The following is a 22,683-nucleotide window of genomic DNA, read 5'->3' on the forward strand; positions in this document are numbered from 1 at the left end:
CAGAGCACCTGCTGCCTTCCCAGCAAAGCCCTGACTTCTGAGCTTAGCCCACAAAGGCCTTTGGGACGAGCCCTTCCCTGCAGCTCTGCCATCGCTTGTGCCCCAGACCTGTTGTGCCCATTCACCACCCCTGCTCTCCTGAGGCAGCTCCCCTTCTCTGGGACACACGGAGACTGCCCATTCCACCCCTCCTCTCCGGGCAGACTGCTCCTTGGCCTTTCTGTTCTCTCTGCTGCAGTCCTTAGTCCTTGGGGACAACTGTCCTGAGGCTCCTTCCCTGGGGTCTTTCTAGCGCCCCTCCCCCAGGAGTGGTTGATTTGGAGCCCATGAGCTCCCTGGGGGAACACGGCTGCCTGTGTTTCCTTCAGGGCAGGGATCCAGGCCGGACCTGGCCTTGGCGCAGCTCAGCCATCATTCATGGAGGGGCTGCAGGGACGTGGGTGTGGGAGAGGGTCTGGGGAGTGTGGGGGTTTGGGTGGGAGCGGGTATTGATGGAGGTCAGCTTGGGGGACGTGTGTGGAGGTGGGGGCCGTGTGTCCGTGGAAGGCGTGAGTGGGTGCGTGCGGAGCTGGGAGAGCAGGGTGACTGTCTGTGCCCTCACTGAGGGGAGGGCCATGCTTCCACTTCTGGGGGAGCTCCGGCTGGGCCAGGCCTGGGCTGAGCAGCTAAAGGGAGGCAGAACCAGGCGGGGACCCTGGCCCAGATGGGTCACCGGCCTCGGCTTCTCCTGCAGCTGGAGGCCCTGAATCAGTCGATCAATATCGAGCAGTCCCAGTCGGACCGGAGCAAGCGGCCCTTTAACCCTGTCACGTGAGTATCTGACCTTGGGGGTTGGGTGGTGGTTCTAGATGGACTGGCCAGCCCTGGAGCTGGCCTGGGAGCCTAGGGGGCCATGGTACCTGCCTCCTACGCATTCCTGACTGCGGGCCTGGCTCTTCGAAGCCCCCTCCCCGCCTCCTGAGTCCCCGCTACTCCTCTGCAGGGTCAACCTACCCCCTGAGCAGGTCACGAAGGTGACCGTGGGGCGCCTGCACTTCAGCGAGACCACGGCCAACAACATGCGTAAGAAGGGCAAACCCAACCCCGACCAGAGGTGAGTGGGCTGCGCCCGGCCCCGCCAGGCCCTCCAGATCTAAGCAGGAGGGGCAGGAAGACGCCGCCCACTGTCACAGTGTCCCGCACACTGACCCATTGTACAGAAGAGACACCTGAGCCTCAAACCTAAGGCTAATGGACTTAACAGCTCCCTGGGGTTCTAGCAGCGGGTCTTGGGGAGCTTCTGACTTTAGTGGGGACTCGGGTTCTTCCACTGGAGGCTAAGGTGTTAATGCCCTCTTCCCACGGGGGAGGGGTGCTGGGAGCCTGGGCACTGTACCCCAGACATGGGATGGGGGCAGGTGGGGCAGGACCCTGGGTGCCTCTAAACCCCTGTGCACCCCAGGTACTTCATGCTGGTGGTGGCCCTCCAGGCCCACGCACAGAACCAGAACTACACGCTGGCTGCCCAGATCTCAGAACGCATCATCGTGAGGGTGAGGGCTCCCTCCTCCCAGGGGATCAAGAGCTGGGAAAAGCAGCACCCAGGAAAAGTACCGGGGTTCTGGGGAGACGGGAGCTAGAGTGCTGATGCTGCTGGGCCCTAGCTGGGTGACTTTGGGCAAGTTCCCATCCTCTGAGCCACAGTGTCTCCTTCACAAGGGTGGAGGTGGACAAGGCCTGGGTAGCCTTCTGAGATCTTGCAAGGGACTGAAAGGTGCCATAGTGCCAGGGGCAGTTTAATTTGGGTGTGATGGGGTGAGGATCCTGGCCTGGAGCTAGAGGGGTGGCTGCATGGTTTCCCCTTTTGCCAGGTCACTGCAGGTCCCCCGTCCCCTGGGACTGATCCAACCCCACCCCCAATTTGTGGTAGGCCTCCAACCCCGGCCAGTTTGAGAGTGACAGCGACGTGCTGTGGCAGCGGGCGCAGGTGCCCGACACTGTCTTCCACCATGGTCGTGTGGGCATCAACACGGACAGGCCTGATGAGGCGCTGGTCGTGCACGGCAACGTCAAGGTCATGGGCTCTCTCATGCACCCGTCGGACCTGCGGGCCAAGGAGCACGTGCAGGAGGTGGGGGCGGGGCTGTGGATGAGGGGCAGGACCATGGGGGCAGGGAGAGCTGCGTTCCCGCAGGAGGGGCGGTTGGCTTGTGGGGGCGGGGCCCATGGAGGGGCGGGGCTAGGTGGAAGGGCATGTTGGTGAGGGAGGCAGGTCCTAGATTTCTGCAGTCACTGGACCCTGGTGCTGCAAGGTCTCCGCCGCACTGCGGAGCCGAGGCTGCTTCCGTCTTGAGCTGGGGGCCCACGTTGGCTGGGGAGGGGTTCAGTCTCGGTCCTGGTTCCCGCGCAGGTGGACACCACTGAGCAGCTGAAGAGGATCTCGCGCATGCGCCTGGTGCACTACAGATACAAGCCGGAGTTCGCCGCCACGGCGGGCATCGAGGCCACCGCGCCAGAGACGGGTAGGGACCGGCCTGCGCGGACTGGGGCTGGAGTCCAGGACCCGGCAACCTCGGTCCCCAGTCACCCTGCCCACTGTTGACCCCACTCCCAGGAACCCCTCCCCCTGACTCCCTGGAATTCCTACCCAGGGAATCCTTCCCTCTAGAAACCCGGCCCTCAGCCCTTGGAAAATTGGGCCCCCCGGGTGGCTACCCACCTTGACACCGGAAGTTTCAGAATCCTAGTCCCGGGATCCTGGGCTCCTTAGGTGAATCCTGCCTTCATCTCTGCCCACTTCCACTGGGATCCTTCCTCCCAGGAGTCCACCATTACTCCAGTTCGGGGAACCCCACACCGGAACTGGGGAACAGAGCCCCCTGCTCCAGAGCACCTTGGATCCCAAATCTCTGGTCCCCAGAATTTGGCCCTCCTCAAACTGGGCCCCCTCCTTACATGCTGGTTCTGTGGGTGTTCTCCACCCTTCCCCCCCCCACCCCCCAGGTGTCATCGCCCAGGAAGTGAAGGAGATCTTGCCGGAGGCCGTGAAGGACACTGGGGATATTGTCTTTGCCAATGGGAAAACCATAGAGAACTTCTTGGTGGTGAACAAGGTGTGTGGGGGTGGGAGGATGGGGGGGTGCGGGCAAGGGCCGGGGTGGGGTCGGCTGGAGGGCGTTCCAACTCCAGCTTCGTTCAACTCCCGCGCAGAGGGTGAGGGCAACCCGGTCTTCACTCACGGTGTGTCCAGAGCCTCCTCCCCACCCCTCACGGAAGGGGGTGAGCGTGAGCGTTCCAGGGCCCGGGGACTGGCGACACTCTGCTTGTGTGGTCCACAGCAAGAGGAAGCTCCCTGGGGGGTTATTTTCCTCCCCTTGGAAAGGAGGTTAAAGATGGTCACTGCCTAGGGCTTCCCAGGTGGCTGTCGCAAAGCTTAAATGTGGCTTATGGTGAGGATGAAGTCCTGTGCTTTGGCTTGGGCTGAATAGTGAGGAGCCCAAGCCTGAGACCCCACGTTCCTGAGATCGGAGAGGCCGGCACCTCCGAGTGACAGTGTTCTGACGGGGGTTAGGGGTGGGAAGCACAGTTCTGATGGGCCAGATGGCCCAAGCAACAGGGCAGAGGTGGGGGTGCCACTTGGAGGCAGACAGGGGGAGGCGGGGGCACTGGGGCTGGCCTGGGTAGGAAAGCGTGGAGGGCACCCCCCCCACTCCCCGTCGCCCAGGGCTCCCGGGCACTGACCTTGCCCGTGGCCCCCGGCAGGAGCGCATCTTCATGGAGAACGTGGGGGCTGTGAAGGAGCTGTGCAAGCTCACCGACAACCTGGAGACGCGCATTGATGAGCTGGAGCGCTGGAGCCACAGGCTGGCCAGACTGCGGCGGCTGGACAGCCTCAAGTCCACCGGCAGCTCGGGCGCCTTCAGGTGCGGGCGTGGGCCAGGCAAGGGGACACCCCCTTCCCGGAGGCACCTCTGACCTTGGCCCTCTTGCTGCAGCCATGCGGGAAGCCAGTTCAGCCGAGCGGGCAGTGTCCCCCACAAGAAGAGGCCCCCCAAGGTGGCCAGCAAGGTGAGGCTGGTGCAGGGGGTAGGCAGGTTGGGCTGGGCCCTCCCTCTCCAGGCTTGCCGGCCTCGAGGGCTCCTCTCTTCCAGCTCTGGAGCTCTCTGGCCCTGTTTCTCCCTCCTCTCCCTTCCTCTCCCCAGCCCCCACCCCCCACTGTAGGAGTCAGTCGGCCTTAGCACCCCCACCCCCAGCAGAGCCCACACCAAGTGACATCATGGGCTCCCTAAGTCTGGGCCTTTTCTGCTTCTTCCCCCTTTCCTCTCGGTCCTCAGCCATCTTCTGTGGTCCCAGACCAGGCCTGCATCAGCCAGCGCTTTCTGCAGGGAACCATCATCGCCCTGGTGGTGGTCATGGCCTTCAGGTGACTTGTGCTCTGGGCTCCAGGGGTGGCTGGCTGGGGGACTTGAGCTGCCCTTGAGGCCAGGCCTGGAGGAAGAGGAAGATGTGGCTGGGAGACGAGACCTGCCTGAGGTTTCAGGGAGGGGAGAGGGCCGCCTCTTTCTGTCCTGTGGCCCTGGGACTGGGGAGACCCGTGGAGAGACATCACTCATTCCTGAGCCCAGCCCCTGGAGCCAAGGACCACAGACCCTGCCCAAGGGAGAGGGCCAGGACCGTGGCTCCGGCTCTAACCGTGGACCTTTTTTGTGGCTCCCAGCGTGGTGTCCATGTCCACACTGTATGTGCTGAGCCTGCGCACCGAGGAGGACCTGGTAGAAACCGATGGGTATGTCCCTGGAGGCCTGGCTGCCGGCCAAGCTGCCAGGACAGGAGGGCTTTGGTGGGCAGCCTGGGGGTAGAGGAGCCGTGGAAGCTGTCTTCTCTGATAGGGACGGCACCTTGGCTCTCAGCCTGCTGGGGCTTGCAGGGGTGGGTGGGAAGGTCTCCCTGGAGGAGGGGCAGCCACGGTCCCCGCTGAAGCCAACTTTTCTACTCAGTGCTCCTCGAGGTAGCTGGGCCTCTGCGAGTCAGGGGGCATCTGAGGGGCCCAGGTTGGAAGGGGGAGTCGGCGGGGATGGAAGGCCAGGGCGGGACCCTGGGCTCTGTCTGCGCACTTCCACCTCAGCTCCAGGGCTCTCTCTGACCGTGTCTTTTCTCTCTCCTCCCCTGCACCTGTCCCCCTCTTTTTCCTCTCTGCCGCCCCTTAGCTCTTTTGCCGTGTCCACTTCCTGTCTTCTGGCCCTGCTCCGGCCCCAGCACCCTGGGGGGAGCGAGGCCATGTGCCCATGGTACGTGTCTGGACCAAGTGCCCTCCCTCCTTACCTCTGGCTCCTGGCTCCCTGCCTCTTTTCCGCCATCCCTGTCCACCTCTCTGGGACTCCCAGGGCTCCCCGTCCAGGCTCTTGCAGTCCCTCTGAGCTCAGCCCACCCCTCCCCAGCAGGTCCAGCCAGAGCTTCGGGACTACCCAGCTCCGACAGTCCCCTGTGACCACTGGGGTGCCAGGCAAACCACCCTCTCTGCTGCTGGGTGCGTGCCTGCCGTGGGTCTGGAGGGTGGGGATGGGGGCAGGGAGCTGTGTTCTGGGAGGGGGCTCAGCTGCCCACCTCTGGCTCATATAGCCTCTGGCTTCCTCAGTTACCACTGGCCTGACCAGCTCGGCCCCGGGTCCGGTCATCCCCACCTTGGACCTGTGCTCCAGCCACCCTTGCCCGGTCGTCTGCTGCTCCTCAGCCACTCGTAGCCCTACCGCAGCCCCTAGTCTTGGCCCCAGCTTTAAACCTGGCCACGGCCTCAGGCCCAGTCCCAGCCCCTCCACCAACAGCTCAGGTATGGCTCTCTCGGCTCCGGGGTTTGCGCTGAAGGGATTTTATAGGAGTCCAGAGAAAGGCCCCAAAGACTCATTGGGGGGAGGGTAGCCTGGAGCCCAGAATGAGGCTCTGGAGAAAGGTCGGTGGGTCTCCCTGAAGGAATAAAGAGGCAGATGGGGGGTCACCCAGAATCTGGTGAAGTCCTGGAGAAAGCCAGACAGGAGGCAGCCAGGTCCCTCTTCTCAGCGTATCCCTCATTCTCCCCACAGGCCCCAGCCAGATGGCTTTGCTGCCCGTCACCAACATCAGAGCCAAGTCGTGGAGCCTGTCAGCCAATGGTATTGGCCACTCTAAGCATCCAAAGAGCTCAGAGCCTCTGGCCAGCCCTGCGGTCCCCTTCCCTGGAGGGCAGGGCAAAGCCAAGAACAGCCCCAGCCTTGGTCTCCACGGCCGGACCCGCCGAGGGGTCCCCCAGCCTGGCCTGAGCCCTGCTCAGCCCACTCAGGCCGGGGGCCAGCCAGGTACTTGCCCTACTCGTCCCCCCGCCACCGCCACCATGTCAGCTCAGCCGGTAAAGCTCACTGGTCTGGGCGCATCTCAGCCCGGTTGGCAGAAGGCCCGGCGCAGGACTGTCCACAGACATCTGCTGGGCATTGCAAAGTCCCGCCATCAGGCCAGGAGCCTATGTAGCTCTCCTCCTTCAGGGCTTACACATCCCTGCAAGGAAGGGATCATCCTCGTAGGTCAGAGGGGGAAACCGGAGCTGGGTCGTGTGGCCGGGCAGCAGCAGACCTGGACTCCCACTCCACGTCTGCCTGATGCCAGGGCCCCGGATGTCACAGAGGAGGCCAGGGGCCTCCTGGGCTTTAGCCCAGTGGCTCTGCTCTTGGTAATGGGCCTCTTTATCAGCTTTCATTTGGTGGTTTTTGTGGCTTAAAGAAAAAAAAAAAAGCTTTGAAACTGTGACTTGCTGAGATTAAAGTACAAAGTGATAGGTAAACCCCACCGGGGGCTGCTCACTGGGCCAACCATTTCCGGGGCCGCTGCTCTGTGGCTGGCTCTGTACAGGGTGCTTGGGGTGATGCAGACAGACATGCCCTGACCCCAGAAGGCTCAGACACCTGAGAACACAGTAGTGTACTAGCGTGACGGGGCACTGAGGGGATACGCTAGCAGCTTGGTGACTGGGGAGGGCACTTCATCCAGGCTGAGGTGGGGAGGTGATCAGGAAGGCCTCTCTGGAGGAGGTGACATTGGAGGTGAGTCTCTGAAGGACCACAGGAGTTTGCCCGGAAGAGAAATGAGAAGGGTACCTTCCATCTTGTCTTTATCTGGTATCTGTTGGTGATCCCAAGGGCATACTGGATCCTGCAGGATGGGGGTAGGGGTCTTCGCGTGCCTGGGTTGTGCCTCATGAAGCTGAAAATGTGTCAGGTCCAGCAGATGTTCTGTGGGCCCAGCTTCCCCTTCCTAGGTTGGGGGGGCGGGCGGGTCAGGCAGCAGCCAGACCGTAGATGACCAAGAAAGCCTTGTTTCCCTCACCTGCCACGTCACACCTCAGAACCCCCGGCTCAGCCCGCCCTCTGTGGGGCGTTCATCCACAGAAGGCCACAAACCCTCTGGAGTGGGGCACTGGGAGGTGTTTAACACTGGGCTCTTAGGGAAAGAGTCCTGATCTGTGGTGAATACTCCCACCGCGGCTAACTGCCGGCCACCAACGTCAAGCCGCCGAACTGAACATGGAGAGATGTGTTTGGGCTGTGTGCGGGCTCCCGTATGCCTCTGGCAAGGGATATGAAGACTCATCCCTGCTCCTGGGGTTTGGGTTCTGCTGAGGAGGCAGGCCTCAGGCTCAGGGGAAGTGGCTCTTTGTAGTGCTGCCAGGGAAAAGGGTGGCGTGACCCTGGCCATTGTGCGCGGTCCGGAAAGAAACTTAATTTATGCTAAGGTGTGAGTGACTGAATGCGAGCCTGGCAAGGACCGGCTTGGCTGCTGCTTATTCGTATCCCACCTTGTCACCCTCCTCCCTGCCCCCACAGCCTCTCTCCTTGCAGACCCAGTGCCCTCCCTGACCTCCATCCAGGTGCTGGAGACATCAATGCCCATCACTTCCCAGTACTGCGCTCCAGGGGATGCCTGCAGGTGGGCCTGGCTCCCTCCCTTCACCCCAAGGACAGATTCCCTCAGGTGACATGAGCCCAGGCAGTGTGGAGGAGGCCCGATGTCCTCCCCGTCTTGTCCCCCTCCCGTCCCCCTTCCCCACCCTGCCCCAAGGTGGGGCAGCCCCTTTCCATGGGCTCCAGTACAGACCGGGGGGCTGGAGTATCCAGGCAAGGGGCTCCAGCAGGGTAGCCTTGGTCTCAGGAGCCATGTTTGCCCCCGCAGGCCTGGAAACTTCACCTACCGCATCCCCGTCAGCAGCAGCACCCCGCTGCACCTCAGCCTGACTCTGCAGATGAAGTGAGTGCCAGCTTGGGGCCTTGGCCGCCCAGGGAAGGGGTCTGAGGAGGGATGCTGACTTTATCCTTTGCTCTGGCTGTGCGACCCTGGCAGTCCCTGGGCTCCTCATCTAGAAACTGCTGTTGCGCAGGGGTGTGAAGGCCGTGGGGGATGGTAGATGGGAAAGGGCGGTCTAGGGCCTGACCGGAAGGGCTCATTTTCAAGCTGTGTGAGGACTCAGTGGCTTGTTTCGGCAGGGCAGCGAAGGTGGCGAAGGTGGTGTGGGAGGGCTGGCTGGGGGCAGGGCAGGTTGAGGAACTTGGAACGCCACTTCCCTGCTAACCGGCCTTCCCCCAGCTCTTCGTCTCCCGTGTCTGTGGCGCTGTGCAGCCTGATGTCGAAGGAGGAGCCGTGCGAGGAGGGGGGCTTCCCACAGAGCCTGCACACCCACCAGGACACCCAGGTAGGAGGCACCTGGGAAGCTGTGGGCCAGGCAGGCCCCAGAGCTTCATCGTCCCTGCCACAACTGGGCCCCCAAACAGGTGAAGAGAAGGGGCCGGGAGGCAGAGTGATGGCATCTCCACAGGGGACCCTTTAGGCCATGGGCCTCGGGAGCAGAGCATCTCCCACTCCCTGCCCTGCCCTGCCCAGAGTCCCGGGGAAGAATACAGTTCCACCGGGGACTAACCTGGGATGAACGCAGTGGTGGCCATGGGGAGGGTGTTCTAGGGGTCCCTGGCAGGGAGAGCTAACCTTGTCTGTGCTCAGACAAGAAGAGCCGCCCCAAAGTCATGTTTAATGAAGACAACACCTGCAGCATGAGGTCACTGGGGTCAGCTGGAGAAAGAAAAGAGGCCAGTGTCACAGCAGAAGGGCATGTGCAGAGGTGGGGAGGCCCGGGAGAGTGTGGCCTTCGGGCAGAGGTAGACACGTGGCAGCCTGTCCCGCTAGGAGATGGGAAACAGGAGGAGCCCGGTCCTCAAGCTCAGGCTGGGCAGCGGCAAGGTTCAGTCCTCCCGTCCGGAAGACCCCTCAGGCTCCCTTGTGGAGGCCTGCCTCCTGCTCTGAGAACCAAATGCCCGTGACCCTTTCTTTATCCAGCTCCTCACTGGCCACATGACCCCCATGGGACCCAAAGTTGTGATTCTCCGCGCAAGTGAAGGGAATGTCTCCTCACCAGTTTATGTTGGTTCAACGAAAATGTGTTGGGGTCCCTCTGTCCCAGGCCCTGTGCTGGGCCCAGCTTCGGGGACAGCGCGGGAGGCAGGGGTGGACCCAGGCCTTGTCTTGGAAGAATGCACTCCCTAGCTGGGGAGAAAAGATGTGCAGAAAGTAACCTGAGGAGAGGCTGGGGGCGGGGGTGGTGGCAGCAGTGAGAGCGTCCCAAGAGTCCCAAGAGGCGCAGGCAGCCGCTGAAAGGGGGGGAGGCGAGCCCAGCCAGCCGCTCACACCATGTGCAGCTCAAGCCCAAGTCCATGTATGAGGAGGCCACGTCAAAGTCTCAGCTGGAACATAGGCAAGCCTCAGCTCCCCTGCAAGGGAGAGAGCACGACAGCGCAGGGACCGGTGTGTCAGTCCCCGCTCTGCCACCAGTGCCTGTGATTTCAAGCAATAGCTCAGCGTCCTCATCTGTACGCGGCGTCACCTTCTTGGGTTGGAAATACTTTGACCTGCCTGGAGTACAGCGGGGAGGGGAGGCAGTAAGAGATGAGGCAGGGCTGCTGTGTACCTGTGGGTGCCCCTCAAAAAGTCTGCATAAAGGGGCGCTGCCTCCGCTCCCCAGAGCAGAACGTGCTCCCTCCCCTCTCTCTTCCCAGCTCTGACTCCAGCCTCCCTAACACTTGCCTTGGCGCCCAGGGCTGCAGTGACCATGCTCAGGGCTGCTGGTCCGGATAGGGCCCTGGGGCTGTCTTCACCTCTCCCTCTCTCCTCTCTCCAGGGCACCTCCCACCAGTGGCCAGTAACGATCCTGTCTTTCCGAGAATTCACCTACCACTTCCGGGTGGCACTGCTGGTGAGTACAGGCATGCCCTCTGCCCCCAGAGGTCCGGGCTCCTGCATCTCAAGAGTGGGGCTCGGGGAAAGGATTCCCGGAGCACATGGCAAGACTTGGGGCGTGGTGACAGGTGATATGGCGGGGGCAGGGGATTGCTTCCTGCCCCGCGCCCCCAGAGCCACCTCACCTGTTCCTGCTGCCCTCACACCCAGGGTCAGGCCAACTGCAGCGCGGAGGCCCCGGTCCGGCCAGCCACAGACTACTACTTCCATTTCTACCGCCTGTGTGACTGAGCTGCCTTCCCCGAGGTGGCACCACAGCCGGGCCGGGGCCCCGTGCGCCCCTTCCACACTGGACGCGGCTGCGTTACCCGGGAGCCTGCCACCTGCCCAGCTCTCTGCTGTTCACTGGCACATCCCCTGGAGAGACTGATCTGGGTTTGGCCTTCCCCACGACTGGGGAAACTGGAAGTCCTCACACTGGAGTTGCTGGTCCTGCTGGTCGCCCCTCACGCGCTGCATGGGGAGCCAGAGAGACTCCTGGGGCCGGGACAGGACCAGTCTGTCTGTGTCTGTCCAGCTCTGGTGGTTGGAGGACTGGCTGCAGGGGCCTTGGAGGCAAGGGTAAGCCTGTGACTGTCCAGAGCCTACCCGCCTACTCTCCCCTCTTGAGACTGTGAGCTGCCCCTCTTCTGGAGGGGGGACCTGCTGCCTTTATCTTGGCCGGAGCCTGAAAAGACTTGGCTGGATCCGTGAGTCTGTGGAGAATATATAGCTCTTACCCTCGAAGCTGCTCCCTGGGGGGTGGCAAAGTGGTGGACTTTTTGGGGTTTGACTGTTACGCTGGACTTGGGACTGTGAAGCTTTAAGTGTGGCCCAGGAGGTCTCTTCTCCCTGGGAGCACTGGCTCCCGAGAGCTCCCAGGGCAACTGAAGCCAGCCCTGGATGGGCCGGAAAGACTGACCATGTGCCTTACGTATACTTAGTGCCTGGCTGAACCAGTGCGGGGGGCCAGGGGGCCCGGTTAGCCTTGGACCCTTGAACCTGGAGTATCCTGGAAGGGAAGTTCCCCGTGAGCCTCCCTCGCCCCCAATGAGTGTTGCAGCCCCACAGCCTGGGCTCCCAGGAGCTTCCAGAGCTTATAGTCACAGCTGGGACCCATCATTATCTCGGAGCAGAGGAGCAGGAATCCCTGCAAGGCAGCAGGCTGGGCTTGGCTGGTACGTGGGGTCAGATGGCGTTTGCTGTTATTGATGAAGTCATTACTAAGATGCACTTAAGCCGGGGCAGGAGTGGAAGGCTGGAGAAGGCAAGGCTGGAGAAGTACCGAGCTCTCGGGAGACACTTCGCCAGAGAGGCCCTGGCTCTGGTCCGTCCCAGGGAGGCTTCAGACACCCATCCTGCTCCCGACCACCCCGACTCTGGCTTCTCCCTCCTCTCTTGTCTGCTGGCGACCTTGTCTCCCTAGATCAAGGGCTCCCATGTTGGGCTCAACGAGCCCACGGCTGGCAGGAGACTCCCATCTCCGCCCTCACCCCCTGGAGGTGGAGCAGTGGGCTTGTGTTGGCCGAAGTCTTAACTCAAGTGCCAATGTTACAGGAACCGTCCTTAGTGGGAGCCTGGAGCGTTCTGAGGTCAAAGCCAGGCTCACGGAAGGAGTGTGGGAAGCATTTAGCCACATCTACGCAGGTTCAGTAAGGGGAACAGGAATCGCCGTCCCTGCCCCGCGGTATTCTGCCACCTCTTTGGGAACCAGGCCTTACCCCTCTCCGACCTCTCCTTCTCAGCTCTGAATGGGAGACCTTTCTGTGGGGAGTGGAAATCTTTGAGAAGCCTGTGAGGCACAGGCCCCCTTCGGCCACGGGTCTCAAAGCACTTATCCTCAGGGGAATTGGGGGATAGGGACACCCCACCTCCCAGCTCCCTCCCCAGTGTGGCTCCCTCGTTCTGACATAGGAACTGCATGGCTCCCCACACCATGCAGGGGGCCGGACCTTACTTAGGACTACTCTGTTCTCTATCCCTCCCAACCCCCGCACTGGGTGGCGGGGGTGACCCTCCTGAAATGCCTTAAAACTGGTGAGCCCCACCCTTTGTAATAGGATTCTGGGGCTTCCTTAGTGAGGGTGCCTGTCTGTGGACTGTGGCCCCTCAGTCCTTAACTGGAAAGTGACCCTCCACTGCCCCCTGGAGCCCTTCTGGACACAGCATAGCCCCAATCTGGTTAGCAGCTGGCTGTTTCCATGCCTGAGGAGGGATCCTCAGTGCGAGGATTGGGGCCAAGCTGGGGCTCCAAGCTGCTTGGGAGGTGGCGGGGGGAGGGGGGGGGTCAACCTTGGACCAAAGTTGCCTTAAGCCCATGAAGGTAAAAGGGCTTCAGGGAAGGGGAGTGGGTCACCTGCTGGAGGCTGACAGCTGCCCGGCTGGCACTGTTAAGTGGGAGTCTTGGCTCCCTTCCCTATGTGGGGTCCAGCAGCCAACCCTCCCTTCCTCTCTCCCTTTTGGCATTTATTCCTCTAGCCACTGGGCTAATCTCCCCCAAGCTTCAAGCTGTACATAGGGCCTCTGAATGCACGAGTCTCTCTGCCCGTATCGTATCCTCTCCCTCCACGAAGGCCTGCATGTGCATAGAGCGCCCCTCCCTCCCGGTTAACCCCCAGCCCCCGTCCCTGAGTGCTGACTCCTCTATTTATCGTGTACCAACTCTGACTCTGCAGTGGGCAGAAGGAAGCAGCCCTGGGCCTGCTTTCTTCCTGCTCCTGTTCTTTTCTTCCGAAGTAAATATACGTATATAAATAAATGTAAAAATATGGCTTTGTATCTGACCTTGCCTCCCCATCTCTTCTTGGGACTGTTGTGGTAGGAGACGGAGTCATCTGTGGGCTCAGACCAGCTGGACTCTCTGGGGCTCCTGGGCCAGACGGATGCCTTGTATCCCATTATCCTTCTTAGCTTCATGCTAGGCTTGGGAATAGGACTCAGCAGCCCCCTCCCCTAGCCACATCCCATGGACCTACTGCTGCCCCACCCGGGTTAAAGGAGCCATCCTAGGGTAAAACAACTCTGGGGACAAGCTGAGCCTTGGGAAGGTCCCCAGCACAGAGAAGGGTCGCAATATTTAGAGGATGAGATTGGCTCAGGGTAGACTTGATTGGTGCCAGTTCCCAGAGAAGTCTGCTCTAAAAACAGCAGAAAGGCCTGGCCTCTTCCTATCCATGGAGCTTTAAATTCCACGGACAGACACCCCTCGCATACCCGCCTCACCCCTCAGAGACAGAGAAAGCAGGGCTTCCCAGCAGCAGGAACCAACTGAAAGGCAGAAGAAAAACAGGAAGGGGTGGGACCGGGGAAGTCACCTGAGGCCTGGCACCACTCCACTGCCCTCCCACCTCTGCGGAAGGGGCACCAGACGGGGCGGTCACACATCTGCCTTTATTGGGAGCAGTGGATGGGACACTTTCAGCAACAGTAAAAAAATTAATTTACAAAAGCAGGAATGCAGTGAAGCCGCCTGGCTGGAACCTGAAAGAGGAGAAGAAGGTATCAACATGAGACCGATGACCTTTCTTTCCACCTCCTCTTCTCACTGGGCCCTGTGCTCCTGGGGCAAGGGCTGACAGGCCCACTGCTCCGAAGCTGGGCCACCAAAGCCGATTCTCTGTGACCTATTCAGTGGATTATCTGCAGCAAGGGTTTTGGGTTGTTTTTTTTTTTTTTTTAAATCACTTAGTCAAGATTTATTTTAATGACTGAAAACATTCAAACTGACCACAATGGCACTCCTTGCAGCCAGATTCTGACCCCCTTTAATCCATTCCCAAGCAGCCTCACCAGATCAGCGGTGTATGACATACAAGGAGGCAAATGTCTAACAGGGGAAGACTGCGCCCACAGCCCTACACAGTATATCCCAAAGCCCGATCAAGGCCCTGGGCAGTGTGCAGAACTTAGAATCACAACACAGGGCACAGATCCTCATTTGGGACAGGGAAAGAGGCACACATGCCTGGTATCCCTCTCCACTCTGCAGTCTGTCACCATTAACCAAAGTGTTGCACAGGCCTGAAGACCCCGCTAATGGGGATGTGGGAAACTTCTCTAGTGCCCACCCTGTCACAGCTCTTACCCTTGGGAGCTCATACGTAGATGCCAACCCAGAGCAGCAGGAAGAGGACTCCAAAACCCATGAAGAGCGAGGCCACCAAGGAGATGAGGAGCTCTTTGTAGATATCCCGAGTGTATTTGGTGGAGGTAACCTCATAACTGGCAGGGTGATTAAGGAGAAGCAAAGGGATGGACTGGGTAGGACAGGAAGCCTGGCCAGTGCAGCGCCAGGAAAAAGGTACACAGTGAGCCTTCCAGAAGGCTTGCCTGGCTCAGGGTAGCCAGGAAGTGGGGCCCGAGAGCTGACCTGACTCTGTTGCTTCATACCAGCCCTCAACCAGCCATGAAGAAAATCAGGCCCAGAGGGGTTAGGTCACTTGCCCCAGGTCACACAGCTAGTGGACAGTGGAACTGACACTAGTCTGCAGATCTCCTGCCACCTGAGCATTCCCTTCTTTTGCCACTTTTCCAACTTCAGATCCCCTATCCCCAACCTCCAGCCCAGCCAGGTCTTCTGTTCACTTTCCTGGAAATCTGAAGAGCAAAGTAAGCTCCCCTGAACTTGGGAAATAAGGCCAGCACCTGACCTTGGACATCAACAGCTTTTCTCCAACCTCCTTACTTTTCCCCTATTCCCACACCAGAGCAAAACCGGCAGCGTGCATGTACCCAGCACAGTTTCTCCCTCAGTTTCCCCCCATTGCTAGTTCTGGCCTCACTGGCTGCTCAGTAAAAGGATACACGAAGAACCAGGCCGTAAAGAACATGCCAATGGCCAACAGCACCACGGTCAGATGAGGGAAGACAGCAGGGTTCACTGGGCTGGTGTATCTGCTCATGGCCTCGAGCTCCTAGGGGACGGCATGAGATCAGAGCTATCAAAGAATCCCAGGGGGGCAGGGAGTATGAGGTCATCAAGGAGCCTCCTCCTTCTAGGACTGTTAAAGGTCTGTTCCTGCCTGGGAAATATAGAAGTCCTCCAGACCCAACATCAAGCAATTCCATTTGGAAATGATATCAATGGTATCTTCAACTAAAGGTGGAACTTTTGCTGTTTCAATATGAGAGAGGAATGGCAGCTCAGAGTCAGAGGCTGACACAGAAGGTGACTGATTGGCTATCCATCGGTGGTCCCTAACATTTTTTGAGACCACTGATGACTTTGAAAAAAATGTGATAAAAAGTATGGACCCTCACCCGGGGTAAACCACAAGCAAGAAAAAGTTTGCCTGTAATTTTAGAAACTCTATGGACCCATGTCTGTAGACACCAAGCTCAGAATTCTGCTGTAATTCAGAGCCTGGGCTGGGACCCAATCTCAACTTCTACACCTGTATTCTTCCCACTACGCTATTAATGGAATCTCAGGCTCTACTAGGAAAGACTTCAGTTAATAATCTGGCTCTACTGAATAACGCGAGTCTCAGTAAAACAGTTATAATAACACCACTCACAGAGTTGGTGTATGATTTAAGAAAGATGACAAACGTCAAAGCAACTAGCTCACTTCTTGGCATAGAGTAGTCGTTCAAAAAGTGTTTGTTTCCTTCCCAGGCTTACAGGGAAGCTTATGAGGTAATGCTTGTGCAGGAGGGCTGTAAACGGTAAAGTTCTGTACAAATGTTGACTTCCATTGTCACTCCCCAGCCAACGCTCCTAATGTCCAGAACATAACAACTCTAGAGAAATAAACTGACCCCATTGTTCTAGGAGACACTGGAATTCAATTCAGTAAACATTTATGGGCTCCCTCCCCCCCAAAATGATAAAGACAATCGCTGCCATTCATTGGGCTTCCAATTGCAGGCCCTGTGTTTGGCACTGGGAATACAAAGATGAATAGACATCATCCCAGAGCTAGAGGCACGTCAGATGGTGGTCACTAGGAGGCGTGGCAGATAACAAAGAAGTCCATGACATGCGGCAAGAGGTCTGTACGGAGGCTGTGGGAGCTCCCAGGAGAGAGCGGACAAATCGGCCGTCCACCACCAAGAAGGTTGAACATCTGCCCTGGGCCTCGTAGGATGAGTAGGAGTTCAACAGGAGGAAGAAGTTTCCACATAGAGATAACAGCTTAATCACAGGCGACAGAGATAAAAGCTCAAGGTATTAACAATGCACCTCACACGCCTCACCCCTTAAACGTCAAGAGATCAAAACCTCAGCCTAACGAATCCCAGGCAAGGGGCTTCCCTTCCCGCCCCTAAGCCCAAGCCGGAGAATACAGGAGCCTCCGGCTGTCTGGATCTCGGGCGTCTGAGGCCTTCGCGAGAGAAACCGAGTGTGGAACGGGCCCCAAGGGGTCCTCACAGCCCCGTCCAGAACGCCCCTCAACCCCCTCACCATCTTGCCAAGCACGGGGTCATCCGCCGCTCCGCCACCGGAATAACACGTCGGCAGGGGCAGGCGCACTGTCCTGCGGAAGAGGAAGTGCCTCTCCCGCGAGTGGCATTGTGGGATTTGTAGGCCTGTGGGTTAGGGCGTAGAGGGGACTACGGCCTGTGGGCGCCCGCTGTGGAGCTGGGGCAAGGGTACCCCCCGAGCCGCTGAGAGGGTTCGCTCTCCCCGGCGGGACTGTTTGGCCCAAGGGAAACTGGCCGAGGGGGTCGGGCCCGACCTCACACTTCCCAGGAGGCTGTGCGCGGCGGCGGTCACGTGACGGGAGCGCGGGCTTTGGAAGACGGCGGAGCGCGACAGGATCCGCGGCGGAGCTGAGGAGGGTGCGGGGCTGAGCCGCGTCCTGGGCAGCACGCGACCCAGCGCTACTGTCGAGGCCTCACGCTCCAAAGGCCAGGTAAGACCCCGTGGGAAGCGTGTCCGAGGGCGGCGGGGTCCCCCTCACTCTGGGTGTTGGGGCGGGGGCCGGGGGGCCGTCTGCCGCGCGCGGGGCGGAGACCAGAGCGCGGGCCCGCCACCTTCCCGCTCTGCGACTCGGACCGGTCGCCTAACCTCCCTTCATGTGTGGAAGGCGGGATAGCTTGCACTCTATGGGGCCGTTGGGTATTTTGACCAAGATCCTGGATGAGAAACATTTTGGAGACTTCACTGGTTTAGACCCCTTTCCCGCCTGCCGCTGTTGGGGGCTGCGGGGGGCTGGCCGGCCGGCAGGCACGGACCCCTCGGTAAGCCTTCTAGCAAAGCAGCCGGCCTGAGGCGGGACCCGACGGTCGAGTGGCTTCTGCGGGAGGCACGGTTCCGGGCACCCGTGGATGGCAGGAGCCCGAGGATGGCGGGAGGAGGGCACGGCTGAGCAGCAGTGAGACAGGGCAAGGCTTCTCCCGGACTGTGAAGGTAGGTTGAGAAGCAGAGCACGGAGGATCGTGACACCAGGTTGAGTGTTAGGACTTAAGTAGAAGCGGGGATTGTAGCTTTATGATGCTTTAGAAAGAATCCTGAAAAGTGGGAGCAGCGAAAAGGTCTGGTGTCATCTTTCTCGGAGTGTTGGACGCATGCCACCGGTGGACACACGATGGCTTTATTTATTTATTAAGATTTTATTTATTTATTTGAGAGAGAGAGAGAGCACGAGAGGGGAGAGGGTCCGAGGGAGTCTGCTGCGGGGGCTTGGGGGGCTCTGTCCGGGGACTCTGGGATCATGACCTGAGCTGAAGGCATTCGTTTAACCAACTGAGCCACTCAGGTGCCCCACACGATGACTTTAAATGGCATCCCAAAAATCCTTGTTAGCAGTCACACATTTGACACTTAAAATATAACTGATATGACACACGCATTACTGCTTAAGAGGAGTTCTCTTTTTCAACTTACCTTCGTTTTTAAAGCAATGACGTCCCTTTAAAGAAAATATTATGTGGATGAAAGTACAGGTTTCAGATGGGAGTGGCGAAAAAAATCTGTGAGGGTGGTTTGGGTCTGACCGAAGTTCGGGAAGCACTGCCCTAGGAAATACTTGTAAAGGGGCCTGAACCACAGAAGTGCCACGTGGGAATAAGCAGCTCCAGCTTTGCCAGCTTCCTAGATCCGGACCGAGGGTCAGGTAGGAGCCATGGAGTTCAAGCTTCAGACTTAGTGGTGGGGAGAAAATACAAAGGGAAAGAGTTAAAATTTCTGGCAACATCGTGGTAGGAGTAGAAACCAGGTGCAGTGCTGAGGGGACACTGAAGGGAGACTTGAGCCGTAATGTGTGAGAAAGCCACGTAACTCTTGTTCATGTATGTTCTTTGCCAGTACCCCTTAGGGCTGCTGTATCAGTCAGGATTTTCCAGAGAAATGATAAGGTATAGGATATGGACAAATGTAAGGAGATTTATTTTAAGGAATTGACTCAGGTGATTGTAGAGGTTGGCAAGGTTGAAAAGGATCGGGCTGGCACCTCATGCAGGAGTTGATGGTGCAGTCCTCAGGCAGAATTTCTTTTTTTTTTTTCTAAAGATTTTATTTATTTATTTATTTTTAAAGATTTTATTTATTTATTTGACAGAGAGAGATCACAAGTAGGCAGAGAGGCAGGCAGAGAGAGAGATAGGGAAGCAGGCTCCCGGCTGAGCAGAGAGCCCGATGCGGGACTCGATCCCAGGACCCTGAGATCATTGAGCCGAAGGCAGCGGCTTAACCCACTGAGCCACCCAGGCACCCTTTTATTTATTTATTTGACAGAGATCACAAGTAGGCAGAAAGGCAGGCAGAGAGAGAGGAGGAAGCAGGTTCCCTGCTGAGCAGAGAGCCCGATGCAGGGCTCGATCCCAGGACCCTGGGATCATGACTTGAGCCGAAGGCAGAGGCTTTAACCCACTGAGCCACCCAGGTGCCCCTCAGGCAGAATTTCTTTGGGAAACGTTATTGCTGCCAAGGCCTTGCGGCTGATTGAATGAGGCCCACCCATGCGATGGAGGATAATCTTCTTTGCTTAAAGTTAACTGATGATGTCACAAAATTACCTTCACAACAACACCTGGATTGGTGTTAGAGTAAATAACTGGGCGCTGCAGCCTAGCCAAGTGGGCACATAAAACTAACGGGCACCACTGCTAAGAGGCGGGGAGCCAGAGGAATGGGTTGGGGGTGTTCAGTGACTGGCATAAAGGTACAGAGGAGGAATGTATGAGTTGTCAGTGAATTGGCAAGAAGATATATAACTTCTGTTATTTGGCCACTGTGCACATTCAGCTTTGTATTATGGTTGCTTTTGTACTTGTGTCATCTCTGTTTAGCCAGTATTTGCTTGTCCTTTAGGGCTTGGTTCTGTCATTATGGTCCCTGGGTTCCTCAGGCCAGGGTAGGCACTGTCCTCCGGACTCGTGGGGTCCTCAATGCCCACACCAGTGGTAGCCCTTACTGCGTGCGAGCCCTATTGCTGCCTTATCCATGAAACCTTAAGTCCCTCAACACCAGCAGCATCTTATTCCTCTTAACACCCAGTTTTTTCCTCCGATAACCAGGAAGCCTTAATATTAATTGAGTGGCCTCACTTGCTAGAGGGTAAGTTTTTTTTGCTAATGGCAACCTTATCTCGTTCATCTTCTCATCTTCTGCGGTTCCATATTGGCGTCGTCCTTGTTGTGCTCAGTTTATTCGGTTGACACGAAGTTGGTGAGATACAGCAGCATGATCCTTTGCATCCTTTAAATTCCTCCTCTTCTCACTTTACGCCTTTCTTTTTCAGCTGTCCCTCCTCTGTATTGCTATGGGAATTCAAGGCCTGGCCAAACTGATTGCTGATGTGGCCCCCAGTGCCATCCGGGAGAATGACATCAAGAGCTACTTTGGCCGCAAGGTGGCTATTGATGCCTCTATGAGCATTTATCAGTTCCTGATTGCTGTTCGTCAGGGTGGGGACGTGCTGCAGAATGAGGAGGGTGAGACTACCAGCCACCTGATGGGCATGTTCTACCGCACCATCCGCATGATGGAGAACGGCATCAAGCCCGTGTATGTCTTCGACGGCAAGCCGCCGCAGCTCAAGTCGGGTGAGCTGGCCAAACGCAGCGAGCGGCGGGCGGAGGCGGAGAAGCAGCTGCAGCAGGCTCAGGCCGCGGGGGCCGAGGAGGAGGTGGAAAAGTTTACTAAGAGGCTGGTAAAGGTCACCAAGCAGCACAATGACGAGTGCAAGCACCTGCTGAGCCTCATGGGCGTCCCGTACCTTGATGCGCCCAGTGAGGCCGAGGCCAGCTGTGCCGCCCTCGTGAAGGCTGGCAAAGTCTACGCCGCGGCCACGGAGGACATGGATTGCCTGACTTTTGGCAGCCCCGTGCTAATGCGGCACCTGACTGCCAGCGAGGCCAAGAAGCTGCCCATCCAGGAATTCCACCTGAGCCGGATTCTGCAGGAGCTGGGCCTGAGCCAGGAGCAGTTTGTAGATCTGTGCATCTTGCTGGGCAGCGACTACTGCGAGAGCATCCGGGGCATCGGGCCCAGGCGGGCCGTGGGCCTCATCCAGAAGCACAAGAGCATCGAGGAGATTGTGCGGCAGCTTGACCCCAGCAAGTACCCGGTGCCGGAAAACTGGCTCCACAAGGAGGCCCAGCAGCTCTTCCTGGAGCCCGAGGTGCTTGACCCAGAGTCTGTGGAGCTGAAGTGGAGCGAGCCAAACGAAGAGGAGCTCGTCAAATTCATGTGTGGCGAAAAGCAGTTCTCTGAGGAGCGAATCCGCAGTGGCGTCCGGCGGCTGAGCAAGAGCCGCCAAGGCAGCACCCAGGGTCGCCTGGATGATTTCTTCAAGGTGACTGGCTCTCTCTCTTCAGCTAAGCGCAAGGAGCCAGAGCCCAAGGGATCTGCTAAGAAGAAGGCAAAGACTGGGGCAGCAGGGAAGCTCAAAAGGGGAAAATAAATGTGTTTCCCCTTCTAGCGCCTTGACCCCAGAATGTCTGCCTTCTCGTATCCTCGGGAGCTAGCGCTAGAGAGACCGCCGGGGGCGGGGAGGGGATTGCATTGCTTCTCTAGCTCTAGGCGTCTCAGTAGTGCTTTTCCCTTTTGTACTTGATCTGATGACAGGAACGCCACAGAGCGACTTTGTTTTCTTCTTTTTTAGCTCAGGAGAGTGTGTCCCGCTCAAAACAGCTCTCAGGCAATCTAAGGGACACTGAATCTATTGTTAATGAAGAGGGAGTGGGAGATAAACCATAGAGACAGCCGACTGGACAAAAGTGATTTCCTGGCTGGCCACCTGGTGGCTGACAGGAGTGGGTGGTGGCACCAGACTGCGCTCATCTCTGGTTCAGCCTTGACCCACCCTGTGGGACAGTCATCAGGAAGACTGAGCCTTAACAAGTTGGGGAGAGCTGCGGAGAACTAAGAAGGCAGGGAGAGCTGGAGTCCCTGGAGTTGGCAAGAAGGGTCCGATTACTGTGTGTCCTGGGGTGGGGGCAGAAACTTGAACTTGCTATGTAACTTGAGTCTTCACAGTGGTTATTTAGAGGCGCAAGATGGCGAAATTCTAATGTCCTCTCTGAGGCAGTCAGCAGAGTTGAGACTTCGGGATAAGATGCTATTTTCATGTGCTGTATTTGTTTTTGTTTTAAAGATACGAGAAAAGAGTCAATAAAATTATAAAATCAAACCAGAATGTCATGTTCTCTGACAACGTTTGAAAACATCTCAAGTGTCCCCAGGCTTCAGGCAGTATAATGTTCTTTTAGCGCTGTAGAGAACACTCCGGAAGTACCGGTACAAGAGGTTTGAGAGCGGCCACAAGGTGGCGCCACACCGCACAGAATGGCTAAGGCAGCTTTGGCTGTACTTAGGCCATTTGAGAAAGGCCTAGTTTAACTTAACCAGGAAAGAAATTTGAATAAATTGAATGGGTTTCTAGTTTCCCACCTACTGTGTGAGAGAAAGGAGCACCTTTGAGAAAGCCTCACAGTTTTGATCAGCTACTTCACAGCATCTAAGCATTTTCCTTACCAGTTTATAAATTGTGAAAAAACTACACTTCAGAGATTACTTTTGTGTTTCTTTTGTTGACATCAAATTCAGGTTGCTGTTTCCCATGGAGATGGAATGTTTTAACAGTTTTATAATCCTGATAAAACTTGGTGGGGAAGTTTCTAATTTTTTAGCATTCCTGTCACTACCATTTGAAGTTAACAGGCACACTTACGCAATCTGAAATTTAAACTGCCAATATTCTAACAGATTAAGCAGGTAGAAGACTAAAGACTGGTGGTCTTCAAAATTTCTTACGGGGCAACGTATTTTTCGAGTGCAATCTTCCGTGGAACCTCAGGATATGAGCTTTTCTGGTTGAAGTAGGAGTGGGACCTAGTCTCCCCAGCAGTACTCTCATAACTAGGGGACTCCCAAACCACTGGTGTAGATGGAAAGTTCTATTCTGAGGGCAGGGATCTTGGTTTTGGTTACTGCTGTATCCATTGTTGGATGGAATGGGTTTTCTGACTGGAC

The 22,683-nt window shown here is 57.6% G+C and overlaps 3 protein-coding genes across 11 annotated transcripts in view; 2 read left to right on the plus strand and 1 right to left on the minus strand.

Moving 5' to 3' along the window:
• The window catches only part of MYRF (myelin regulatory factor), a 32,460-nt gene extending 19,414 nt beyond the window's left edge, over positions 1-13,046 (plus strand). For 3 of the 9 annotated variants that reach the window (XM_082748064.1, XM_082748060.1, XM_082748067.1), the window contains 19 exons: positions 734-810; positions 983-1,093; positions 1,442-1,532; positions 1,910-2,110; positions 2,390-2,501; positions 2,983-3,092; positions 3,742-3,902; positions 3,975-4,047; positions 4,314-4,402; positions 4,697-4,765; positions 5,187-5,267; positions 5,418-5,506; positions 5,615-5,806; positions 6,057-6,308; positions 7,827-7,929; positions 8,173-8,247; positions 8,584-8,689; positions 10,166-10,240; positions 10,435-13,046. In XM_082748064.1, the coding sequence (XP_082604190.1) occupies positions 734-810; positions 983-1,093; positions 1,442-1,532; positions 1,910-2,110; positions 2,390-2,501; positions 2,983-3,092; positions 3,742-3,902; positions 3,975-4,047; positions 4,314-4,402; positions 4,697-4,765; positions 5,187-5,267; positions 5,418-5,506; positions 5,615-5,806; positions 6,057-6,308; positions 7,827-7,929; positions 8,173-8,247; positions 8,584-8,689; positions 10,166-10,240; positions 10,435-10,515 (2,148 nt within the window). In that variant the 3' untranslated portion in view covers positions 10,516-13,046. The remainder of the gene's footprint in view (positions 1-733; positions 811-982; positions 1,094-1,441; positions 1,533-1,909; positions 2,111-2,389; positions 2,502-2,982; positions 3,093-3,741; positions 3,903-3,974; positions 4,048-4,313; positions 4,403-4,696; positions 4,766-5,186; positions 5,268-5,417; positions 5,507-5,614; positions 5,807-6,056; positions 6,309-7,826; positions 7,930-8,172; positions 8,248-8,583; positions 8,690-10,165; positions 10,241-10,434) is intronic. The other 6 variants (XM_082748066.1, XM_082748062.1, XM_082748068.1 and 3 more) reach the window with 3 other exon arrangements.
• A 587-nt stretch (positions 13,047-13,633) lies between these two features.
• Positions 13,634-16,784, minus strand: TMEM258 (transmembrane protein 258). The gene is made up of 4 exons (XM_082748070.1): positions 16,669-16,784; positions 15,067-15,176; positions 14,348-14,484; positions 13,634-13,743 (listed from the first exon to the last, which is right to left on the minus strand). Exons 1-3 carry the CDS (start codon positions 16,669-16,671, stop codon positions 14,358-14,360), a joined length of 240 nt encoding a protein of 79 aa, XP_082604196.1. The 5' UTR covers positions 16,672-16,784; the 3' UTR covers positions 13,634-13,743; positions 14,348-14,357.
• A 204-nt stretch (positions 16,785-16,988) lies between these two features.
• Positions 16,989-21,841, plus strand: FEN1 (flap structure-specific endonuclease 1). The gene is made up of 2 exons (XM_082748069.1): positions 16,989-17,119; positions 19,949-21,841. Exon 2 carries the CDS (start codon positions 19,970-19,972, stop codon positions 21,110-21,112), a length of 1,143 nt encoding a protein of 380 aa, XP_082604195.1. The 5' UTR covers positions 16,989-17,119; positions 19,949-19,969; the 3' UTR covers positions 21,113-21,841.
• Positions 21,842-22,683: the final 842 nt, after the last annotated feature.

The sequence above is a fragment of the Mustela nivalis genome (genome assembly GCF_964662115.1).
Source record: "Mustela nivalis genome assembly, chromosome: 9".
NCBI classification, from domain to species: domain Eukaryota; kingdom Metazoa; phylum Chordata; class Mammalia; order Carnivora; family Mustelidae; genus Mustela; species Mustela nivalis.

Excerpts from the sequence above, each read along its gene's own strand:
- FEN1 (XM_082748069.1), top strand. The coding sequence starts at position 19,970 with ATGGGAATTCAAGGCCTGGCCAAACTGATTGCTGATGTGGCCCCCAGT.
- TMEM258 (XM_082748070.1), bottom strand. Across the intron at positions 14,485-15,066 it reads TTTACGGCCTGGTTCTTCGT|TTATGAGGTTACCTCCACCA; the intron begins GTATCCTTTTAC and ends TCACCCTGCCAG.